This window comes from Gorilla gorilla, chromosome Y (assembly GCF_029281585.2).
Source record: "Gorilla gorilla gorilla isolate KB3781 chromosome Y, NHGRI_mGorGor1-v2.1_pri, whole genome shotgun sequence".
Taxonomy (NCBI): Eukaryota; Metazoa; Chordata; class Mammalia; order Primates; family Hominidae; genus Gorilla; species Gorilla gorilla.
In genome coordinates, this window is record NC_073248.2 from 30,878,720 (window position 1) to 30,896,257 (window position 17,538).

Genomic DNA, 17,538 nt, shown 5'->3' on the forward strand with positions numbered 1-17,538 from the left:
TGTAATCCCAGCACTTTGGGAGTCCAAGGCGGGTAGATCTCCTGAGGTCAGGAGTTCAAGACCAGCCTAACCAACATGGAGAAACCCCATCTCTACTAAAAATACAAAATTGGCCGTGCATGGTGGTGGATGTTTATAATCCCAGCTACTCGGAGGCTGAGGCACGAGAATTGCTTGAACCCCAGAGGCAGCGGTTGCGGTGAGCCGAGATCGCGCCATTGCACTCCAGTCTGGGCAACAAGAGCAAAACTCTGTCTCAAAAAGAAAAAAAAGAAGAGCATCTCTCTTAGGAAACTGTTGAGATTTCGTATGTCTTATAAACTCACTTCATAAAAAGGCTGTCTTTTATAGTCATGAGCTAGCAAACACTATTAAGGATTTATATAACAAAATCTTAACTTTTATTTCTAGGCTCTTTCATTATCATCCTCATCTTGATATAGTTCCATGAATATTAAATGAGATTATTTCTGCTCTTCAGGAAATTTCTGCACCACTGGTTTTGTAGCTGTTTCATAAAACTGTTGACTAAAAGCTATGTCTATGCAACCTTCCAAGAATAGTATGTCAAGCAACTGGACACAGTGCTGCCTCTGCTTCAGGACTTAACATGCTGATCCAGCTGTACTTCAGAAAAATAATATTAATCATATGTTTTGTGTACGTATGACAAAACTGTCAAAGTGACACAGAATACTGACTTGAAGATAGCCTTTTTTATGTTTCTCTATTTCTGGGCTGATGAATTAATATTCATTTGTATTTTAACCCTGCAGAATTTTCCTTAGTTAAAAACACTTTCCTAGCTGGTCATTTCTTCATAAGATAGCAAATTTAAATCTCTCCTCGATCAGCTTTTAAAAAATGTGTACTATTATCTGAGGAAGTTTTTTACTGCTTTATGTTTTTGTGTGTTTTGAGGCCATGATGATTACATTTGTGGTTCCAAAATAATTTTTTTAAATATTAATAGCCCATATACAAAGATAATGGATTGCACATAGACAAAGAAATAAACTTCAGATTTGTGATTTTTGTTTCTAATCTTGATACAGATTTACACTATTTATAAATACATATTTATTGCCTGAAAATATTTGTGAATGGAATGTTGTTTTTTTCCAGACGTAACTGCCATTAAATACTAAGGAGTTCTGTAGTTTTAAACACTACTCCTGTTACATTTTATATGTGTAAATAAAACTGCTTAGTATTATACAGAAATTTTTATTAAAATTGTTAAATGTTTAAAGGGTTTCCCAATGTTTGAGTTTAAAAAAGACTTTCTGAAAAAATCCACTTTTTGTTCATTTTCAAACCTAATGATTATATGTATTTTATATGTGTATGTGTACACACATGTATAATATATACAGAAACCTCGATATATAATTGTATAGATTTTAAAAGTTTTATTTTTTACATCTATGGTAGTTTTTGAGGTGCCTATTATAAAGTATTACTCACAGAAGTTTGCTGTTTTTAAAGTAAATGTCTTTTAGTGTGATTTATTAAGTTGTAGTCACCATAGTGATAGCCCATAAATAATTGCTGGCAAATTGTATTTTATAATAGTAGAAAACATATAGTCAGTGAAGTAAATATTTTAAAGGAAACATTATATAGATTTGATAAATGTTGTTTATAATTAAGAGTTTCTTATGGGAAAGAGATTCAGAATGATAACCTCTTTTAGAGAACAAATAAGTGACTTATTTTTTTAAAGCTAGATGACTTTGAAATGCTGTACTGTCCTGCTTGTACAACGTGGTTTGGGGTGAAGGGGAGGAAAGTATTAAAAAATCTATATCGCTAGTAAATTGTAATAAGTTCGATTAAAACTTGTATTTCATATGAAAAACTTGCTAATTTAATATTACCTCATTTGATAATAATACTTGTCTTTTCTACCTCTCCTTTCTGAAGCATTTTTATTTTATCACATTCTTCTTTGTAACGGCTTTCCAGAGAACTTTAGTGAAGAATCATAGAATGCTTTAATAGAAGCTATTTAAATATCAAGAGGGAATTTATAGTCTTATCTGGTGAAATGTCTTGATCATTGCATTATTGCAGTACTTTCTTCAGACAAGTTTGGAATATTTTGGCTTCCTAGAAATAGTTGTTAGAAAATTCATGAAGATATTTTATTAAGTTAGGTAATTGAAATCTGTTAGCAGTAATCATGACATACCTAATTTCAGGAAAAAAATGCAATTTGTAATTAAGGAAGAAAAATCATAAGTACTTCTAGATATTTTAAATGCTGATATTTTTATAATTTTCTTGTAAATTCTCTTGTTCAGAAATCATTGAGATTAAAATTCAGGACTTTTTTTACCCCTCTTAAACAAAAACTACAGATCAACCATCAGGAAACATCTAGAATACCAGAGCTATACCTGAACTTTTCTTAACCGGTTGTTTTGTATTACTGACGTAACATCTTATGTCTTAACTCTTTTTAAGATGATTTATGGCTAGGATTACTATATGTTGAATTTACAGAATTGACCTAGTCATGAAAATGACTTTACCTATTTATCTTTTACACTTTTTTTGTTATTGTTGTTTGTTTTTGTTTTTGTTTTTGTTTTTTGAGATGGAATCTCAGTCTGACACCCAGGCTGGAGTGCAGTGGAGTGATCTTGGCTCACTGCAACCTCTGCCTCCTGGGTTCAAGCTCCTGGGTTCAAGCTCTTCTGTCACAGCCTCCGGAGTAGCTGGGACTACAGGTGTGCACCACCACGCCCTGCTAATTTTTTTGTATTTTTAGTAGAAACAAGGTTTCACCATATTGGCCAGGCTGGTCTCGAACTCCTGTCCTCATGATCCACCTTCCTCAGTCTCCCCAAGTGCTGAGATTACAGGCATGAGCCACTGCACCTAGCCCTTTTACATGTTTTCTAGTGCATATTTGGATTATCCATTGAGAGTAATACTTTTCAGAAGCTTACACTCTTTAAATAGGCAGAAAACCAAAACTGAAAATCAAATATATCACTAGTTTGGAATTAATCTAGATAAATGAAGTTCTGTTATCTACTGTAATCAATTTATCACCTTTGTAAGTTGCATTTTGGAGATTTAAAAAAAAAGATTCTTTTTGTTGTCCTTTTTACTGCTGGAGGTGTGAAGTTGCTCAAGCTGACCCTACCTACATGCCTTTCAGTAAAAGAAATTTATAGCACACACATTGTTCAGAAAATAATCCAGTAGTTGCATAAAACAGATACTTTTCCCAAAAGAAAACGAGAACTATCTGGAAAACAGCCATATTCTCTTTCTCAGCAATTAAACATGAAGTTTTCTTAGATTGATTTGCATTTCTGCCATGTATATATAGTGTGGCTTGCTTAATCTGGTTGTTACCAGAAATCTCGGCTTCTGCTTTTTTTTTTTTTTTTTTTTTCTGAGACAGAGTTTTACTCTTGTTGCCTAGGCTGGAGTGCAGTGGCGCAGTCTCAGCTCACTGCAACCACTGCCTCTTGGGTTCAAGTGATTCTCCTGCCTCAGCCTCCCGAGTAGCTGGGATTACAGGCCACCCCACTGGGCTAATTTTTTGTATTTTTAGTAGAGAAGGGGTTTTGCCATGTTAGGCAGGCTGGTCTCAAACTCGTGACCTCAGGTCAACCCGTGTCAACATCCCAAAGTGCTAGGATTATAGGTGTGAGCCACTGCACCCAGCATGCTTCTGTATTTTAATATAAACCTTGGCTGCTTTTCCAAAGTAATAAATTGCAAACTAGGATGTTCAAGATACTAGTATATATCAACTTAAGTTTGTGATTACATAATTTTAGTGTAAAGAGTCTATTCCTCCTAAATATTTGAGCCTTTTTGTTAGCCATTAAGTTACTATGACATATTTTTATTTAAGACATGTTCTAATTAGCTTCTCCTAAAAGACAAATATGGAAAAGATGTGAACTTGTCCTCTACACTCCATATGCACAAGGCTTTTACCATCTAATATGGGACATACATGGAAATAAATAACAAAAAGAGTACTATTACAGTTTGTGTTCAAGAGTTGTCTGGGCACCGTGGCTCACACCTGTAACCCCAGCATTTTGGGAGGCTGAGGCAGGCCAAAGTCACCTGTGGTCAGGAGTTTGAGACCAGCCTGGCCAACATAGCAAAATCCCTTCTCATAAAAGTACAAAAATTAGCCAGGCATTGTGGCACATGCCTGTACTCCCAGCTTCTTGGGAGGCTGAGGCAGGAAAATCACTTGAACCTGGGAGGCAGAGGTTGCAGTGAGCTGAGACTGTACCACTGCGCTCCATCCTGGGTGACAGAGCTGCATTCCAGCCTGGGTGACAGAGTGAGACTCCATCTCAAAAAAAAAAAAAAGTATTAAGTCATCTACATTCACACTTCATAACATGAATGTTTGGGGACCTCACGTTCTTTGTCGTAACTAAGGCATTAGCTGCGTAAACAGGTAACTGGAGAAGGGATCTGATGGTGCAAAACTCCTCAGTCATGTTAAGACTTTCTGACTGTTCTTGTAGTTAGTAACAGAGCTATTGACTGGTTTTATATAAAAGAATCAATAAATTTGCAAAATCTTTATTCTGTCACACTCCGGTTTGTTTCAATGCTCCATTTGTTCTTTACACATATCCCAGGGGAATATATCTAAGACTAAAAGTCCAGGGAGGAAATGCTTTGTACTTGGAATTTTCATTTTGTGGAATGGAAGTAAAGGCACAAATTTTGGAAACATTTTAAGGAATAAAGTTCACAGATCCCATTATCTTCCTGGTGGAGAAGTGTCCTTTTAACAAGACAAAATCCAGAAAGGACAGAGCAGAAGATTATAGTGACATCTAAGTGATTTTAATTGATTTAGAAAGGAACAGACGGATATGTGAATCTCAAATTTAGAAATGCAAGTTAGTGAATCTACAAGTGAGGAGAGTACAAGTCCACCTTGTGGCATCACATAAAGGGGAGGGAAAACGAGCTAAAAGATCAGGAAGAGTAAATATTTTGAAAACCGTGTCTATATTATTCTGAAAAGATAGAAAAAGAGATCTCTTTGGGTTAGTGCAAGGTTGCTGTGATGTTAACCTGAGCAGCTTCAGTGAAATAATGTACTTATACCTACAACTCAAAGATATTTCCCTGTGGATTAATTTTTTAGATTTTACGTTTATATTCATAATCCATTTTGAGTTAATTTTTTCTATAAATCGTAAGGCATACAGCAATATTGTTTTGTTTTTATATTTTGTGTCTAAGCTCCAGGACCATTTGTTTCTAACTCAAAGGTATCAGTAGAGTGAATTTGTGTTGGTTGATTTTTGTGTTTTCTAGACTGTTTCATTTTTATATGTGTTCATCTTTGTGCCAGTGCTTCACTGTCTTCATTACTGTGGTTATATAATAGGTCTTAATATTGGACAAAGCAATTCTTTATTCTTTTTAAATATTGTTTTACCTATTGTAGAGTCTTTGCCTTTCTATATAAATTTTAGAATAAGATTGTCTAGGGCTACAGAAAACCTTATTGTAATTTTGATATGTTGTGCTAACTATATAAACAACAGTGTTCTAATATCTAGAATACATATCTACATAAATATGCTTGCAATATAAGTAATAGGTTAATAAAATTAAGAAAATTGGCATCTTTAATATGTTGAGTGTCCCAGTCCATATGGTATTTCTCTCTATTTAAGTCCTTGTTGGTTTTTTTCATTAGCTTTTATAATGATCAGTATGCAGATCCTTTACAGATCTTATACCTACAGATTATTTTTTAAGTTGATAATATTTCACATATATATGGGGGTACATGTGATATGTTGTTACATATATAGAATGTGTAATTATTAAATCGGGATATTTTGAGTGTCCATTACTTTCAGGACTTACCATATCTATGAGTTGGGGAAAATTCAAGTCCTCTTCTATTTCTCCCTTGAAATATACATTGTTATTAACTACAGTCATTCATCTATACTGCTGTTGAATGATAAAACATAATACATTTTATCTAACTGTATGTTTGTACCCATTAACCTACTTGTCTTTATCAGCTCCCTCCCAGCCATCTATCCTTCTCAGCCTCTGGTAACTATCATTCTACTCTCTACCTTTACAAAATCATTTTTTTTAGCCCCCATATATGAATGAGAGCACGCAATGTTTACCTTTCCACACTTAGGTTGTTTCACTTAACATAATATACTTGGGCCAGGCTCAGTGGCTCATACCTGTAATCCCAGCAGTTTGGGAGCCAAGACAGGTGGATTACTTGAGCCCAGGAATTTGAGATCATCCTGGGCAAACTGGTGAAATTCCACCTCTGCAAAAAATACAAAAATTAGCTGGGTGTAATGGCGTGTGTCTGTATTGCCACCTACCCGGGAGGCGGAAGTTGAAGGATCTCTTGAGCCTGGAAGGTCAAGGGTGCAGTGATCCTTGATTTTGCCACTGCCGCTAGCCTGGGAGACAGGGCAAGATTCTGTCTCGAAAAAAGTAAACTAATGAACTCCACTTCCATTCATTTTCTCCAAATGACATTATTTAATTTTTGTGATTTTTTTTTATCTCATTATGGTTTTGATTTGAATATCCTCATGCTTAGACATGAGCAGTTTTAAATGCCTTTTGGCAGTCTGTATGTCTTTTTGAGAATTATCCATTCATGTAATTTGCCCACCTTCTAATGGGATTGTTTTTATAAATGAGTTGTATGAGCTTGTATTTTCTGGATATTATTTGTCTCTTGTCAGACGAATGGTTTGCAAATATTTTTTCCCCTTCTGTGGGTTGTCTGTTCACTCCAGTGATTGTTTCCTTAGCTGTGCAGAAGCTTTTTAGTTTAATATAGTACCATTTGTTTATTTTTATTTTTGTTGGCTGTGCTTTTGAGCTCTTAGCCATAAAATCTTAGCCTAGGTCAGTGTTCTGTAGTGTTTTCCCTGTGTTTCTTCTAGTAGTAGTATACTTTTAGGTCTTTAAGTCTTTGACCCATCTGGAGGTTATTTTAGTTTATTTTATTATTTTATTTTATTTATTTTGTATATTTTTTATTTTATTTTATTTTGTATTTTTTGAGATGGAGTCTTGCTCCAGTCACCCAGGCTGGAGTACAGTGGCACGATCGTGGCTCACTGCAATCTCCACCTCCCGGGTTCAAGCAGTTCTCCTTCCTCTGCTTCCCATGCTGCTGGAACTACTGGCATCTACCACCACACCTGGCTAATTTTTGTATTTTTAGTAGAGACGGGGTTTCATCATGTTGGCCATGCTGGTCTCGAACTGCTGTTTGAGTGATCTTCTCACCTCGGCCTTCCAGAGTGCTAGGATTACACTCTGTGCCCAGCCTGGAAGTGATTTTTTTAATTCAGTAAGTAAAGGGGTTGAGTTTCATTCTATTGCATGTGGACCTACAATTTCTCCCACCACCGTTTACTAAAGATAGTGTCCTTTTTCAAATGTATTTTCATCTTTGTTTAAAAAAAAGTCACTTGGCCGTAAATATCTGGATTTATTCTTGGGTTATCCAATTTGCTTCCAGTGATCTATGTGTCTTTTTATATCAATAGTATGCTCTTTTGGCTATTGTAGCCTGTAATATATTTTTATGTCAGGTAGTATGATGTCTCTTTTTGCTGTGGATTGCTTTGGCTATTCAGCCAGTTTTGTTACTAGTTCCACATGAATTTTAGGATTGTTTTATCTATGTCTGTGAAAAATTACATTGATACTTCAGTGGGGATTGGATTGAATCTATAGATTGCTTTGAGCAGAATGTCCAATTTATTGACATTAATTCCTTGGATCCATGAGCATGGGATGCAATTCGATGCAATTCATCAGGGATAATAGTGTGTAGTTTTCTTTTTTGTTGTGTGTTTTCTGGTTTGGGGCGGTATGTTCAATTTAATGACATTAATTCCTCTGAGCCAAGAGCGGGGGATACATTTGTCAAGGTTAATGGTATATAGATTTTTGTTGGGTGTTTTCTGGTTTTGGTATCAGATAAAGCTGATCTTATAGAATGCGTTAAGGGTAATTCCTTCCTACTCAGTGTTTTGAAATAGGAAGATTGCTGTTAATTCTTTGTTACATATTTGGTAGAATTCAGCAGTTAATCCATTTAGTCTTGGGCTTTTCTTTGTTGACATACTTGTGAATATTGAATGAATATCACTACTTTTTATTCTTCAGGGTTTTTTTTATTTATTCTTGATTCTTTTTTGTTTTTTTTTTTGTTTTGTTTTGTTTTGACATGGAATCTCACTCTGTCACCCAGGCTGGAGTACAGTGTCACGATCTCAGCTCACTGCAACCTCTGCCTCGCAGGTTCAAGCAGTTCCCTTCCTCTGTCTCCCTAGTAGCTGGGTTACAGGTGCCCAGCTAATTTTTGTATGTTTAGTAGAAACAGAGTTTCACCGTCTTGGCCAGGCTGATCTTGAACTCCTGACCTCATGATCCACCTGCCTCCCAAATTACTGGGATTTACAAGCATGAGTCACCATGCCCCGCTATTCTTGATTCATCCTAGCTAGTTTGTATGTTTCCAGAAATCCATCCATTACTTCTAAGTTTTTGCAGTTAGTTTATACTTGTTCATAATAATGTCTCATGATCTTTTCTATTTCTCTAGTATCAGATGTAATGTTTCCTTTTTTACTTCTAATTTTATTTGGTCTTCTTGCTTCTTTCCTTGGTTAGCTTAGCTAGTAGTTTATCAGTTTTGTCTTTTCAAGAACGAACTTTGTGTTGATTGATCCTTTGTATTCTTTTTTAGTCTCTTTTTCTGTTTGTTTTGCTGTCACCTTTATTTCTTTTCTTCTGCTATTTTTGGGTTGGTTGATTCTTGTTTTTCTAATAAGTGCATCATTCGATTGCATAGTTGAGATCTTTGTACTATTTTGATGTAAGCACTTATTGTTACACATTTCTCTTTTTTAACTGCCTTTGTTATATATATTTTGGTGTGTTGTTTCCATTTTCATTTATTTAAATTTTTTTATTTTAATCTTTATTTCTTCATTGACCAGTGGTTGTTGTTAAAGAGAATGTTATTTAATTGCCACGTATGTATAGTTTCCACAGTTCCTATTGGTATTAATTTCTAGTTTTTTGTGGGGGTTTTCCTGTTGCTATTGTGTGGTTTTATGGTTTTTTGTTTTCAATTTTTTAAATTGAGTTAGTGTCTCACTTATGAGGCTGGTCTTGAACTCCTGGGCTCAAGCGATTATCTCATTTCAGCTTCCCAAAGTGCCGGCATTACAGGTGTGACCCACCATGCCCAGCCTTTTTAATTTTTTAATGTTAATTTTTTTTTTTTTGAGACAGTGTCTTGCTCTGGACTGCAGTGGGTTATTCATGGCTCACTGCAGCCTTGACCACTGGTCTCAAGCAATCCTCCCACCTCAGCTCCCTGAGCAGCTGTGACTACAGGCACAAGTCACCATGCCCAGCTGATTTAAATTTTTAATAGAGACAAGGTCTAGCTACGTTGCTCATACTGGTCTTGAACTCCGGAGCTTACACAGTCCTCCTGCCTTGGACTCCCAAAGTGTTAAGATTACAGGCGTGAGCCACAGAGCTCAATCTTAATTTCTTGTTCTATTCCACTGTGGTCCTAGAATATACTTGATGTGATTTTGGCTCTCTAAAATTTTTTCAGAAGTGTTTTGTGGCTCAACATGGCCTATCCTAGAGGATCTTTCATTTGCTGATGAGAAAAGAGTATGCACTCTGCAATTTTGGGGTAAATCATTCTGTAGGTTTCTGTTAGGTACTTTTAGTCCAATGTCTGTTCTTAAGTCCATTGTTTTATTGTTGATTTTCTGTCTAGATGATTGGTCTAATGCAAGTGGGGATTGAAGTTGCCCACTATTCTTGCATTGAAATATCTCTCCTTAGATCAATTAATATTTGCTTTTTGAACCTGGGTGTTCCAGTACTGGTTGCATGTATATGGAACTGTTATTTCTTCTTGCTGGATTGATTGCTTTATCATTATATAATGTATATAATGACCTTCTTTGTTTTTTTTTTTTTTTTTTTTAACCTGCCTGTGGCTTAAAGTATGGCTACTCCTGCTTACTTCTGACTTGCATATGCTATTTTCCCTCCGTTACTTTCAGTCTGTGTGCTGACTTTTCAGGTATAGTGAGTTTCCTGTAGAGAGCATATAAGTGGGTGATATTTTTTAATCCATAGAGTCTATATATTTTATAAAGTGTGGAATTTAGTCCACTTATATTTAAGGTTATTGATATGTTGGTATGTGAGGTTCTGTACCTGTCATACTGTTGTTTTTTGATTTTGTGTATTCCTATTTCTTTCCTTTTCTCTTATTGCTATTGTGATTTGGCAGTTATCTATAGTGGTACCATTTGAGTCCTTTCCTATTTGTATGTTTTCTTATAATTGAGTTTTATACCTTGATGTGTTTTTATGATGACAAATATTGTTCTTTCATTTTCAGATTTAGAACTCCCTTGAGCAATTCTGGTAGGGTTCATCTAGTGATGAATTCCCTCAGTGTTTGCTTATCTGGGGAAGACTTTATTTCTCCTGCATTTATGAAGGAAAATTGAATTGGATATAGCATTCTGGGTTGACAGGTGTTTTCTTTCGTTACTTTGGTTATATCGTCTTATTCTAACCTTTCCTGCAAGGTTTCTGCTGAGCAGTCTGTTCGTCTACTGGGATTTCTTTTATTGATAACGAGACACTTTTTTCTTGATGTTCTTACAATTTTCTCTTTGTAATTGACTTTAGACACTTTCACTATAATGTGCCATGGAGAAGATTTTTTTTGTGTCGCATCTGAGGGGATCGTGGGATCTCCTGTATCTGGATATGTAAATCTCTTGCTAGACTTGGGAAGTTTCATTTATTATTTTGCTAAACAGATTGTGAACCTTTTGTTATCTTTTCATATGCCGAGATACCAGTAATTTATTTATTTGGTCACTTTGTGGTGTCCTATATATTGTAAAGATTTTGTTAATTCTTTTTCATTCTTTTAAAAATGTTTGCCTGTTTTGTTAATTTCAAAAGACTTGTTTTCAAATTCTGAGGTTTTTTTTTCTTCTGTTTGATCTAGCCAATTCTTGCTGCTTCCAAACCTAGTGTGTACTTCATTCAAAGAATTCTTCAGTTCCAGAATTGATTTAGTTCTTTTTAATGACGTGTCTTTTCTTCTCATTCATGTACTGACTTGTTTTTGATTTTGATTTTTTAAACGTGTTTTAAAATATTCTTCTTTCTGAGCTTCTTTACAATTACTACTGTCTTGTTCTGCCGTTTTGTGTATTTATTTTTTATTTGGATCTATTCCTGGAGAATTATTATGTCCTTTGGAAATGTCATATTAACTTGCTTTCTCATGTGTCCTTTCATTGATATCTGCATAACTGGTGTATCAGTCACTTCCAATTTTCTTAATTCCCTTTCGTAGAGAAGGACATATTTCTGAGGATGAATCTGTGGCATTGGTTGGGTGAGGCACTTTGGCTTTGATTCTGGGTTCATGCAGTAGGATAGTCTCTGTATGATTTCTTTGGTTGTAAAGAGCATCAGTGGTATCTGAGACTTTTTCACTGGCTCTGCGGATGCAGTTAGTATTGGAGGCTGTAGTGCAATTTTACCTGGGACTGGGATGCCAGACTGGCCCATCTTTAGGCCCTAGTGGTGGCAGCAGTGCACTCAACAATTGTCTCTTTGGGCTTCAGTGTGACCTGCAGTGGCACCAGTGTTAGTGTATCCAAGCAGGCCAATGCTTGGGCCCCCAGGTGACTTATTCTGATGCTGATAGTGGCAGCTGTGAGCTTGGCATGTAGGTAGGTTCTTGGGCCTCTGGACACCTGATGTGGCATGGATGATGGCGCTGGCAGTAACAGTGGAAGGATGCCTCAAGCAGTGTGTATCAGGCTGCAGTGAACTCATCAGGCCAGTCTCCAGGCCTACATCTGATACACACATATAGGTATCAGCTGTGGTTATAGCAACCAGGTGGATAAGACCCAGCCTGAGTCCCCCACAAGGAGTGTTCAGGGGTCAACATTGGTGGACTAAGCTGGGTCACACCCAAGATCCAGACTTTCCTCAGGCATAGATAGGGGATTAAACCTGCTCAGGCTGGGTTTTCCTGAGGACTGATAGTGTGTACATGTGCTGGGCCTGGAAAGCAGGGGTTAGGGGGATTCTCAGGCCACTGGCAGAATGCTTAGGTGAATGGTGGCAGCATTCATGCCATTGCCCTGCCACTAGGCAAGCGATACTGGTTTCACTGATAGCAGCTTTGGCTCACATGTTGGGAGCACATGTGCTACTCATGCCTCAGGTCTGGTAGTGCTCACAACTACATCTTGGGGACAGCAGCCGTCTTTTCTATTGCACCTCAGCCCCAGCACTGCTGGGCTCCAGAACAGCAGGGAGTCTGTTGGGGGCATGGCTCTAGAATGGCAGTTTCTTTGCATCTCGGACATACGTTTGTCCCAAGTAGCCCATGGTTTGTTATACCTAAATTCCAGATTCAGCAGCACATGCATTCCTTGCACCTCAGCCCTGATTCCTCTGGGCTTCAAAGATGGCCCCCAGTCTGTTTGGGGTGATGTTGCGAAGAGTGTGCCTTGCTGTAACTGCTTAGGTCTCAAGGAATGTGAGGGATGCTGCACAGGCTATATGCTTGAGGCAGTACCATCCTACTATCTCTCTGCAGCTCCCTATGTTAGTTTCAGGGCCCACTGAGTGGGGTTAGCTCTCCAGTGGCTAGAATTACAGGGATACCTGGTATGAACATGGATCCCTGGAGATCACTGACCCCTGACCTTGTTGGAAAGTCTCTCAGCGCCCAGCCCATCCTGGCCAAGCAGGCTGCCTCACCTAATTCTTGTTTGCTTTAGGTATCACCTCTTTTCCAGTGCTCTCTCTTGGATGATCTAGTTCATGCGTGATTACTCACTTTGGTTCTCTTATTGGAGAAAGCAAATGCCCCTAGTCAGCCATCATGAAGCCTTCTTCATTTCTTTTTGAGAGATGTAAGTGGTATTGGGTTTTTAATTTCCATCTCCACGTGTTCATCTTTAGTCTACAGAATGATGATTGACTTTTTTCTGTTTATTTAATATCCTCTGATCATGCAGAACTCATTCATTAGTTCAAAAAAGATTTTTGTAAATTGTTTTACATTTTCCATGTGTACAGTCTGCAAGAAAGAAGTGTTATTTCCTCCCTTTCTATATGTTGTTCATGTGTTTATTTTTCTTGCTTTATCACAGCAGTTGGAATTTCCAGTATTGTGTTAAATAAGAATGATGAAAATGGACACTCTTGCTTTCTATTGTATCCAATCTTTTTTTTAAAAAAATTTCTTAGCCGTATGATATTAGCTGTAGTTTTATAAGGAAATGCTCTTTATTAAGAATATCCTATTCTTAGTTTCCTAGCAGGTTTTACCATTGAGGGTTGAAACTTTCAAGTGCTCTCATTTTTCTGCATCTGTTGATAACAACCATATGACTTTTCTTTTTATTAGATTACATTAACTGATTTTCAATGTTGAAGTAGCTTTACGTAGATGAACCTTATCCCAACTGTTTGTGTTGCATGCGTATTTAATTTTGTATTTGCTGAGCTTAGCTTGTGAACATGTCGTTGTTTATTATACCTATGTACCTGAGTACTCTTGGTGTTTTCTGTGTTTATATTGTCTTTTTATAGTTTTGTGTCAGTGTAAGAATGGCCTTATTTTGAATTGAGAAGTGTTCTGCCAAGTTTCTGAAGACATTGTGTAAACTTGATGTTAATTCCTAAAATATTTGGCCGAATTATCTAGTGATGCCATAATATTCTGGGTCTTCTTTTTTGGACTTTTGAAGTAAAAATTCATTGTCTTTAGTTGTCACAGACTATTCAGATTTTCTCTTATATCTTGATTGACTTGCCAGATTGTGAGTTTTGAAGAATTGTTTCTTTTAAGTTACAGAATTCCCCATGGTATTTTTATTATAGTTTCAGTAGTATAGTATCTGCAGTAATGTATTTTATTCCTTATTGATATTTTGTGATTTCACTCACAAGTTTTTTTAAAGCAGAATTTTCTTTTATTTATTCTACTGTTTTTCCCCACATGTCATTGATTTTTCTTCCCCCTGTCACCCACAGCCCCTTTTGGGTTTGTTTTGCTCTTCATTCTTTAGTTACTTTTTATAGTTACTTCAGTTAATCTAAACTGTTTTCAACCAGGCACAATACCTCATGCCTGTAAACCCAGTACTTTGTGAGTCCAAGGCAGGAGGATTGCTTGAGCCCAGGAGTTCAAGACCAGCCTGGACAATATAATGAGACCTCAACTCTATAAAAAACTAAAACATTAGACAGGCATGATGTTGTATGCCTATAGTTGCAGCTTCTCAGGAAATTGAGGCAGTAGGCTTCCTTGAGCCTGCAGTGAGCTGTGATTGTGCCACTGCCCTCCAGCCTAGGCAACAGAGTGGGACCTTGTCTCAAATAATAATAATTCTCACTTTCTATACACGCATTTAGTGAAATAACTCCCTTTTCACAGCTAATAGCCTGCATATTTTGATATGTTGTATTTTAATTTTTATTCAGTTTTATGTATTTTAAAAATTTCCTTTAGGATTTTCTCTTAGATCAATGTATTTAGAACTGTTTAATTCCCAAGTGGTGGGGAGTGGGGAGGCTTTATTTTTGTATAATACCGATTTCCACTTTGGTTTGACTTTGCTCAGAAAATACACTGTGTATTATTTCAGTTCTTTTAAATTTGTTGATGTTTGACTTATGTCTTAATGTTGACGTTTGAGTTACTTACTGCCTGAGCTGCACACTCCACAGGGCCACTGGGAGCTGAGGACAAGTGGGGGCGCCCCCCCTCCCACTTCCAAGTTGATGGGGTGGGAGTTTCCCAGTGCAGCTGTGGACCTGGGCCTCCCTGTGCTCTTGAGCCTTCCCACAGCTGCAGAGCCAGGCATCTCTGCACTCTCAGGGGCCCAGGAAGGATCCCTCCCCGACAGGCTTGGAGATGTCTGCTCCTGCTGCCTGGTCTCTCCCAGCTCCCAGTGCCTATTCTGATCTCAGAGCAAGGTTGGGGCCAAGACTTGGCATTGTGTCAGCCCGGCCAGGTGTGCTCATGCTCAAGGCAGCACTCACATGCCAGCCTTCCACCTTCTTGGCCCACTCTGAACTTTGGGCACTGATGAGCATAAGAGGGAAGCTGATGGGAGGCTGAGGGCAGCTTGCACTGACCTGCAGGTGTCCCTTGATATATACATCCTGGGTGCCATGAAAGGCAGCAGGAGGCAGACATGTTCCTGAGTGGAAGGGGGTGGGCCCCTGGTGAGGCCCCACCTTCAGGCCAGGGAGGACCTGAAGGGTGGGAACTGGCCTGCCAGTCCTGCAAACCCCAATGTGAACTTGTGGTGCCTTTTCCAGGCCTCCCCATGGCCACCCATGGACCAATCGGCATTCACTTCCTCCCTTCTGTGGCCCATAAAAGCCCTGGGTTCAGGCAGAGCTGAGCAGACATCAGGTGACCAGCTGCAGAAAGGAGCTACCCAATCCAGGGCCTCATCTCTGCTGAGAGCTGCAGAGATGACCAGAAGACCTGCACCCAGAGAGGAGCTTCCTGATCCAGGGCTATTCTGTCACTCAATAAAGCTTCTCTTTGTCTTGTTCTCCTTCCATTTGTCCACGTTCCTCATTCTTCCCTGACAAAGGAGAAGAAGTTGGGAGCTGCTGGATCGTGGGGCTGAAAGCTGTAAAACAAACAGGGCTAACACATGCCCCTTGCTCACTACCTTGTGAGTGAAGAGGAGAGAAGAGCTGTAGCCCTTTAGAGAGTCCAGACCTGGGAGCTCCTTGAGCCAGGGTTGTGAATCTCTCTTCAGGACCTTGTGGTTTCGGGAGTCTCCAAGCTTCCTGTTGTCACTGCAGCTGTGGAAGTTGCTTGTGGTGTGCCTACTTCAACTGCACCCTCACAGAGAGCTGGTGCCTATGCTGGCACCTACAGCTGCCCATCCTTGTGCAGCAGCCAGCGTGCTTGACTGTGTGCAGTAGCCAGTCGCCACACTGGCTTGGTCACACACCCCTTGCCGCTCCACATCTGGCTGGCCCTTGGCAGGCATGGGATCCATGCCAGTAATGTGAGCCAAGTGTAGCCTTCCAGGCTGAGTGGGTGGAGCAAGCCCAGCAGGCCTGAGCAAAACTTGGGCAAAGCCACCACCACCCACAGAGGTTTCTGGCCAGAAAAGCAACACCATAAGGTTCCTGAAACAACTGGTCCCGCAACTCTGTTCACTTTTTTCAGCTTATTTTCTCTTTCATGTTCAGCTGGAATAAACAGGAAGTTCTGTCTTTGTCACTGAAATTTTTCCTCTGTATTATACATTCTACTATTGAGCCAATACACTTTTATTCTAATTCCTGTATTTTTTATTTCTGTAGTTAAATTAGGTGTTTTTATTACTCATATTTTTGCTGAAATGTATTACTCATTTCAAGAGATTTGTAATTGCTTGTTAAACTATTTACATACCTTATTTTAAATTGTCAAATCAGCCAGACAGTAATATAGGAAGTTTCAGATGTTGTTTCCCCCACATAAACAGATTTAAAACTATCAAAATTCCTTTTTGAGAAGCTCAGAGTCCTTTAAGTGTTTGCAGTACCCTGGACAATCACAAACTGATACCAGCTGCACTGAAATGAATAGGAAGAACAGTATTCTTTTACCTAGTTTAGCTTTTTTTCCAAGTTCCAACACAGCTCACAGCAAAAATAGATGGGTGAAGGAAAAGAGAGTTTGTGGCAGATTCAGTGTCCTTGGTCTTTCGGTACACTTTTTGAGGTTCTAGCTTCTGTCTTATCTCCCAGACAGCACTGAAAGAATTGACACAGTATGGATGCCCAGGACTGCTAAGGAGAGAGGCATATTTTTACAGCTAGCATAAGTATGTAAAATTAGAAAGTGATGCATGCCTGAGGGTTCTTACCCAGAAAGGGAAAGGAGCAGTGTATAACCCCAAAACATTCCTTTGTGCCAACTAAAAGTTCAATTTCTATCTCACTTCACACATCAGATAGGTATAATGCAATAACAATTGTTTTTAAGAGGAAGATATTACAGGTTTTTGAAAACAGCTAACAAAACAAAAATGCCCAGGGCAAATAGGAAGAAAGGTCCAGAACTTCTCATTGGGAGGACTTAAAAATATATTTCCTAATGAAAGCCAGTCAAAAAAAACGAGACAGAGAACTGTTTCTTCAAATGCATGCACACAAACACAAAGCTGTACAGAGCATGAAGAGTCAGAAAATAAGACACAATAAAAAGAACAAAACATATCTCTAGCAACCAACAATAAAGAAATGGAGATCTATGTATTGCCTGACAATTAAAAATAGTCATTGTAAAAAAGTTTAGTGAGATACAAGAGAACACAGAGATAATTAAATCAGGAAAGTGTTACACAAAAAGAATGACACAAAGATGGTTATGAGGAAAGCAAAAAACATTCTGGAACTGAA

The 17,538-nt window shown here is 38.2% G+C and overlaps 1 protein-coding gene across 16 annotated transcripts in view; it reads left to right on the plus strand.

Moving 5' to 3' along the window:
• The window catches only part of UTY (ubiquitously transcribed tetratricopeptide repeat containing, Y-linked), a 245,450-nt gene extending 229,051 nt beyond the window's left edge, over window positions 1-16,399 (plus strand). For 11 of the 16 annotated variants that reach the window (XM_055377186.2, XM_055377177.2, XM_055377188.2 and 8 more), the window contains one exon: window positions 412-1,895. In XM_055377186.2, coding sequence (XP_055233161.1) covers window positions 412-438 — 27 coding nt within the window. In that variant the 3' untranslated portion in view covers window positions 439-1,895. Of the gene's footprint in view, window positions 1-411; window positions 1,896-15,444 lie in introns of those variants that run through there. The other 5 variants (XM_055377183.2, XM_055377172.2, XM_063703401.1 and 2 more) reach the window with 3 other exon arrangements.
• The last annotated feature ends 1,139 nt before the right edge of the window (window positions 16,400-17,538 follow it).